At 43.2% G+C, this 8,160-nt stretch overlaps 1 protein-coding gene across 1 annotated transcript in view; it reads right to left on the reverse strand.

Annotated features, from left to right (window-relative positions):
* LOC109138062 (immunoglobulin lambda-1 light chain-like) overlaps positions 1-3,941 on the reverse strand; it is a 17,098-nt gene extending 13,157 nt beyond the window's left edge. Inside the window, 2 exon segments of the mRNA XM_027282411.1 lie at positions 1,957-2,277; positions 2,370-3,941. Of these exon segments, the coding sequence (XP_027138212.1) occupies positions 1,957-2,277; positions 2,370-2,412 (364 nt within the window). The 5' untranslated portion in view covers positions 2,413-3,941.
* Between the last annotated feature and the right edge of the window lie 4,219 nt (positions 3,942-8,160).

An 8,160-nucleotide genomic window follows, 5' to 3' on the forward strand; every position in this document is an offset into this window, starting at 1 on the left:
ATTTAAACATCTTTTCATGAATTATGAACCTTTTTTATGGAACAATAGCTGCATGGCTGCAAGAATTCTCTAGTAATGATGAACAAACTAACATGTAAAGCCTGAAGCAGCAGAAACTCAACACATTTTCAACTTGTTCAAGAAACATCTGAAGGAAAATGAATGTTTATTCTTACCTGTTACATACAGTTTAGTTCCAGAGCTAAAGATGGGGTACCACCCAGAGCCATCACAGTGAAAAAGCGTAATACAAAAACCTGCCTGCTGTTGAATGTGTCAGCTGAGAGTCCAAATGAACACAAAACAATCCTTTCAGAAAGTCAAAGCATGAAGTGATTGTGAATCAAGACCACATCCACTGTTTTTTTCAGAGCTTTCCCGTTTCCTCGTCTTGTCTTTTTACCTCCACGTTGGAGTGTTTTTTGTTTCCCTCCTTAGGAGTTATATTTGTTAAATACATTTGGTTTAAACCTTCGCCTCTCTGCACCTGAGTCCTCTTTCTCGTCTAGACCTGACATTACACTCTGGCCAGTATGGACTCACAGAGACACATCCGATGATGGCAGCTATTCGTGCTCAGAAAGCCCGTATCTCTCGTCAGGATGAGTTTCAGACAGCCATGGCTTCCCACCTAGGTCATCTCACGTCTCGTATTCAATACCTGGTGGACAACCTTGGCCAGGTACCAGTTAACCCCACAGCCCGTGGCCCTACGACTGCAGGCACGGCGGAGCCTGCCACAGTTGTGGCTGCAGTAGGAACAGGCATTAAGTTAGCTGCTCTGGAACAATTCTCTGGAGAAATTGGACAATGCAAACCATTTATTGTAGATTGCTCTATGCATTTTGAACATTTGCCCCATGCATTCCCTACCGACAGGTCTAAAATAGATTTTATGATATCCCACTTGTCAGGTAGAGCCCGGGCCTGGGCCACAGAAGAATGGGCCCGAGGTTCATCAGTTTGCAGCTCCCTCACAGACTTTCAAGAATCCCTACGGATGATTTGTGACCTGGTGTCTAATGACCAGGAAAAGGCACGAGAGCTGAGCGGCCTGAGGCAGGGCAACCAATCTGTCTGTGACTACGCCATCCACTTCCGCACCTTAGCAGCTGAGAGTGGGTGGAACTCCACGTCCCTGTACGATGTGCTCCTCAAGGGTCTCTCGTTCCCCATTTAAGAACTGCTAGTCCCACTGGATCTGCCCCAGGACCTGGATTCTCTCATTGCTCTCACTATCCAGACAGATAATCGGGTCCGAGAGCTTAAGTCGGCAACCGTGAACTAGTGAGCAGGGGGTTGGGGGTGCCGCAGGGGTCGGTACTGGGTCCCCTTCTGTTTTCCATCTACACCACCTCGCTGTCCCATGTTATCCGCTCACACGGCTTCTCCTACCACTGCTATGCCGATGACATACATCCCTTTCGACCTTTAAAAAACTTGTAAAAACCTTTCTGTTTCGAGAATGCTTCCCTGCCTAACAAAACTAACAACTATTCTGTGCTCCTTTACAACTTTCTCAGCTTATGTCCTACTCTGTAAGTCGCTTTGGATAAAAGCGTCTGCTAAATGCAATGTAATGTAATGTAATGTAATGTAACTATTGGCGGTAAAAGTGGCCCTGGAGGAGTGGCGACACTGGCTGGAGGGCACTGAACAGCCCTTCATTGTCTGGACTGATCACATGAACTTAGAATACATCCTTCATGCTGTCTTACAGGCCGGGGTCCCATAACGCCAAGCCTGATGCCCTGTCTCGACTATACAACCCCGAACCTGTTGCCAAGGAAACTGAAACCATCCTGCCACTGACATGTGTGGTTGGAGCGGTATCCTGGCAAATAGAAAATTAGGTAAAGCGGGCTAATACTGCTCTCTTCCTGTCACAAACACTGTTTTACATCTGTTCATCTGTTGGTTTTTGTACAGGCTGCTCGCATCATTTCTCACTGTGGGGATCAGACTTCACACAGACGCAGTAGTAGGTGGCTGAATGAGAGAGTTTAACTTTCTGGATCTTCAACTCACAGCCGTTCTGTTTATTCACAGCTGAGAAATCATTTTTCTCAGGATGACCGTAGCCGTAATCTAATTTACCATTTTTCCTGTTAATATCAAGAATCACTCTGAATGTTTCTGTGTCTTTCTTCTGGTACCAGAATATATAATCAAGGGCACACTGGTGAGTTCGTCCACAGCTGAAGGAGACTTCTTCATCAACTCTTCTGGTCAATGTTAAATCATCCTGAATCAGCTCTGCTGCCATGGCAACCAGCGCTGTAGAGAAACAGCCAGATAGATGAAGGTTAGTGTGACACTGTTTGTTACAGGTTGACTTTGTTGGCTCCTGATTGGCTGGAAACACTCACCTGAACACAGACAGCACAGAGGAGCAGCTGGGAGGAAAAGCATTTTGTGCAGTGGTGTTTCCTCTGGGGAACCTGGGGAGAAGTGGCGCTCTGATGCAGCTGAGGCCAAACAAGGACGAGCTGTGAGATCAGACGAGGGCCACGTGCTTTCTAACAGGTCCTCAGACCTCCCATCAGCCCCTGCTGCTGATTGACAGCTCGGCTGAAGCTGTTGTGTGGTTTTCCATGGCTACAAAAAAACAATGTGGGTGACGATGATGCAGAAATACAAGAAAACATTCATGTCAGCACAAACACATTGAGGTTGGTGGTGAATTTAGTAACACAGACTGTTATCTGTTGTTTAACAGCTGTGATGAAAAGACAAAAGTACAAATCCACAAAACTCCTCAGCTGTGATTTGAAGCCTTAAACGTCCCCTTACATTTCTGTCATTTCATGTCATCATTTCATTTCTATGACACATCAAAGCTTTTCCACACACAGTATCACATCTTTATTTGGATTCTGTTGTTCAGTCTCTTCATTAAAGCTACATGATGTTTGACTGAGTGAAACATTCAAAGCCAAGACTCCATCAAATGGAACATTTCTACATGTCTGCTGCATCAGTTCACACACATTTCCCCAAAATCCAGCCGGACACATTTGGTATTTTTCTCCACTTTGGGATCTCCACTAGAAGGTCAAAGAAAGTTCAGAGGGTTAGTTTGTAAAGACGAAGCCAGCGGAGGCTTGAGAAGAGTTGAAATCCAGGTGTGGTCCTCATATCTGAAGCAGTGCTTATGGTGCTGTTCCCTGGAAGGAGCTCAGGGCTCTGCTCTCTACTTCCTCCATGTAGAGGTCAGCCACAATGGGAGACACTGGTGAAGCCACCACAGCTGTGCTTCTGCCTGTAAAAACCCTCCTTGGATTTGAAATAGGTGCTATTCAGCCAGAGGTTGGGCCCAAAAAGTCCAAGTCCAAATGAAAGGACTAAATATGTTGTTTGTAACTGAGCTTTCAAAGCACACATACAAGTGTTTTCTGATCTGATCAAACTATCAGCAGGACATCATTTATCTGTGTCTTTCCAAACTCTCATTACATTTAGGATGATTACAGAATATCTGATCTGATTTGAAAACATTTGATAGAATATTAGAAATTATCTTTCTGTTGTTCATAGATGTTCTTCCCTTCAAGCCCTCACTTTAAACCTGTAGTTATCACCTCATACTACAGTTTCTATGACAGTACTTCTATCTGTTCTGTGCTGCTGTGAAGAATCAAACCTTCACACTGCTGCCCTCTAGTGTCTGCAACAACACACTGTTTCAAAGTGTGCTGCTACTTTCACCACGACTACAACTGTTTCTACTGCGACTGTTGGTGACTCTGATGCTGTTGTGTCTGTCACTTGTATTTTGTTTTTCTCTTTTGATTTGAGATGTTCTGTTTCATTTTGAAATCACACAGTCATTGAGAGTTACTTTTACTTGATCAAACTGGTGTTTATGTGGAGCAGGACCAATGAGCAGCATCTCAGTTTGATCAGAATTTAGGAGCTGGAAATGATGTGACATCCAGTTTTTCACAGCAGACAAGCAGGCCTCTGACTGAATCATCTGTGAATGATGGTCTGCCTTTATAGACACATACAGCAGAGTGTAACCAATTTTAAGTATATAAAAGTGAATTACAGTATAGTAACTCATTAGATTAATAGTAAAAGCTGGACCAGGATCAGAAGATACTAAATTCGACAGGAGCCACGGTATGAGCAACAATAAGGAGACAGACACAAGAGTAACAGTTGAGTAGCCACTCTTATAATTTTTAACAGTGGACAAGATAATTTGCCTGGTTTGTACAGAATTCGTGCACATTAGAAAATAAGAAAAATGTCCGTTGGGGCCCTTAAACAAAATAAAATGTTGTTTCAAGTTCATTTGTTGTAGAGTTACTGCAGTTCACCTGATTCCCAGGATCAAAGTAAGGCACTTTGGTCTTGTAGTGTAATGTCACTAGTGTAATGTTTGTGTGAATAGGTGTGTACGTGGATCTCCTCGGTGCTGGACTTTCTTCAGAATACTTGGCTCGCCATCGGTTTCAGCAGGAAGTGTGTCCTGAACCACATTCAGTCCTCCAAAAAAACCCTGACCTATAGACAGGGTCAGAAAATTAACATTCAACAGCATCTTTCTCAGATGCATCATCAGGGATATTCTGTCAAAAGATGCACACCTTTACATCTAACTCCAACATGAATATTATTATCTTATATCTATTCAAATCTTAAATCTGTTTTAGTTGTTCAACATTCAGTCTTAAGTCTTAAGTATCATTTATAAGAACTAAACAAGTGCTCACACATTCACCTGCTGTTCCTGTGAACAGGGTTTCAATAATAGCTACGGTAAGTAACCATTAACATTCAAAATATAATTTATCATAACCATATCAGAACCATGTGCAAAATAAATAACAGTACACATCCTGAGTAAAGACTTAGAGGTATTAAAGAAGTGTGCTTAATTTACTCTTACACTATATAGGCCTATTCATGAAAGAGAAATGCACCAAAAATGACCCTCTAGTAACTTTAAGCTCAGTTAAAGTAACATAGACGCCTTCAATAAACTACATAGAACAAATAAAATATTGTTACATTCATCACATATGAAATGACTCATTTTCCCTTTTAAATATATTCACATCAGCATGAAATGATAACCACAATGTAAACATGTTCAGAAATATTGCAGCATTATTCACTTCACTTCACTCTCATAACCTTAATATCACCAATGCTTTCTTTAGCACTCGGATAAACAAGGGTAGAATAGCACCATAGCAGCTAAATGCACATTTCTCCCCGTTGCTCGGTGTGTATGAAGGTGAAGCTCGCCAGTGTCGGACCTCGTAGCAGCTCTCCAGATGAAGGACAAGCGGTTAGCCTGTTAGCCACAGAGCTAGCATTAGCATCGACGACGGTAAGCGTCAACAAGTTTTTTCCATCGTCTTACCGACGCAACTTCTCTCCTTTGCTCCGTCACTCAGCTCCGGACTCCAGTGGGTAAGTGCTCCGACTCTTTTTCTCCTTTTCCCAGGTAAACTCCGGGTTTTCCTCCTGTTTTCTCTCCTCTTTTAAGGTAAACTCCGGGTTTTCCTCCTGTTTTCTCTCCTCTTTTAACATGCACTTTTCTGGCTGAAGTCAGAAAGGACTGGGACAACAGCGCGCTTTGCACTTCGCTTTTCTAGCTGAAGTCGGAAAGGACCGGGACAACAGCGGCTTTGCACTTCGCTTTTCTGGCTGAAGTCGGAAAGGACCGGGACAACAGCGCGCTTTGCACTTAGCTTTTCTGGCTGAAGTCGGAAAGGACCGGGACAACAGCACGCTTTGCACTTCGCTTTTCTGGCTGAAGTCGGAAAGGACCCGGACAACAGCGCGCTTTGCACTTCGCTTCGAGACGACAGGCTGAGCGTGGCTTGCGTAGCTTCTGATTGGCTGCTGAGACTAGGTACCCCCCACGTGGGGTGACGTGAACTGTGTGGTGCATTTAATTGTAATGGGAAAATTAACGCTTTAGCGATTAAACATTACAAATAAAGATAATATAAGAAAATAAACAGTCTCTCTTTCTTTTGTTATAGCTAAGTGTTTTTACACCTGGCTACAAGAGTGTCATTAGCGTAGCAGTGAAGTTAATACCATGACTGTGTATGATTTGACCAAGAGGTGAAACATAAAGAGAGAAAAGCAGAGGGCCGAGTACAGAGCCCTGAGGTACTCTCTCATGTTGTATTATTGTAGGAAACACAGTGTGTTCTGTTGCTGCAGTACAAGAAGTATTTGAATTCTTTTTAGAAGTACTAACAACAATAATAGCAGTAATACTCGTCATCTACTGCTGTGTGTGTTTGATCCACTAGATGTCACTGTGTCGCTGTAAAACAAGAGGTAAGAGGATCGTCACGTCGTCATGGCGACCATCATTAGCATCACCTGGCTCTCCTTGCACTTCCTCTGACTAACCACAGGGTGGTGGTGTTTCTCTTGGATGTTTAATGTCAGCACCAGCAGCAAACACAGAAATCCACCATATGATAAACTTTAGTTTCAAATGTGTCACACAGCCATGGTGGAAGAGCTTATTTATTGGTGTGACACCTATCTAACAGCGTAAAAAGACATGTAATGTCACACATGTCTGCTCTGCTGAGACACTTGCAATATGTTGTCATTCTTTCAACAGTTTTTCATGGTGAGAATGATCAAACTGTGAACTGAGTTATAACATACAGAACAGAACAAACATCCCTTCAAATCATATTACATGTATCACAACTGTTTCTACATGTTTGTGTCATTTTTATGTTTTATGTGCACACACAGAAGACTCCAGATGATTCCAGATGATGAAACAATAAGACGTGTCAGGAGAGGTCACGAAGCCACAGGCTGATACAACAGACCTCCCCTCCTCTACCTCTCCTCTGGCACCGTGAGTTACTATGGTTACGGGAACGCCCTGAAACTTTAGAAGAACTCTCAGTAAAATCATGAATGTGTCCTGATTGTTCCTCAATGCTGAAATCTTGTATTATAACATACGTGTACGTGACAAATCTGAAGCCAGATAAAAAGTGAAGCTCAAAGCTCCTCCCTCATGGAAATATGATGTTAAATTGTCCTGTGTGCAAATCATCATCATGTTTTGGTATTTCTCCTCGCTCTTATTGATCAGACAGGACCTCTGGTTAACATCTTCATTTGGCTGGAAACATGTCAGAAGATGAAGTGTCTGTGTGATCTTTGAATAACTTAGTCTGCTTTAACTAGTTTCTTTGTTTTCTGGACAAAATGATCCTCCATGATCTTTGAACACTTTGTTTTGTTTCCTCCATCAAATCAAATTAAATCAAATCAATTTTATTTGTATAGCCCAAAGTCACAAAGTACATTTGCCTCAGAGGGCTTTACAATCTGTACAGGGAGTGACACCCTCTGTCCTTAGACCCTCGGTTCGAGTGAGGAAAAACTTGCCCACAAAAAACCTGTAACAGGGAAAAAATGTGGAAGAAACCTCAGGAAGAGCCACAGAGGAGGGATCCCTCTCCCAGGACGGACAGACGTGCAATGGATGTCACGTGTACAGGGCAAATCAACACAAACATATTGTACAATTACAATGACTGACAAAATGACAATGAATCACAATGAATGATAAAATGACCACAGTAACAGAGATGGTAGTAATAATGACAGTAATAATATGCGTAGTGGATGTCGTGCAGGATCACAGCAGCAGCCACGATCCACGAGAACCTGCTGGACGACAGAGCACAACAACTCCGGGGAAGTTTGGTTAGTAACATGCATTAATGGGGGGGGGGGGGGGAAGAGAGGGTTTCCGGTAAGGGAGATGTGACTGCATCTTCAACCAATACCGTGCCTGGCTAGGCATAACCCTGGGTGGGGGGTGGAGTCCCCTGGCAGTCTAATCCTATGGCAGCATAACTAAGGGATGACCTGAGCCAGCCCTAACTATAGGCTTAATCAAAAAGGAAAGTCTTAAGTCTATTCTTAAAGGTGTTGACCGTGTCCGCCTCCCGAACCCAGAATGGTAGTTTGTTCCACAGAAGAGGGGCCTGATAGCTGAAAGCTCTGGCTCCCAATCTACTTTTGGAGACTATAGGAACCACAAGGAACCCAGCGTCCTGAGAGCGCAGTGTTCTAGAGGGGTAGTAAGGTATTATGAGCTCTTTTAGATATGATGGTGCCTGACCATGAAGAGATTTGTAAGTA

The sequence above is a fragment of the Larimichthys crocea genome, chromosome X, assembly GCF_000972845.2.
Source record: "Larimichthys crocea isolate SSNF chromosome X, L_crocea_2.0, whole genome shotgun sequence".
In the NCBI taxonomy this organism is placed as follows: Eukaryota; Metazoa; Chordata; class Actinopteri; family Sciaenidae; genus Larimichthys; species Larimichthys crocea.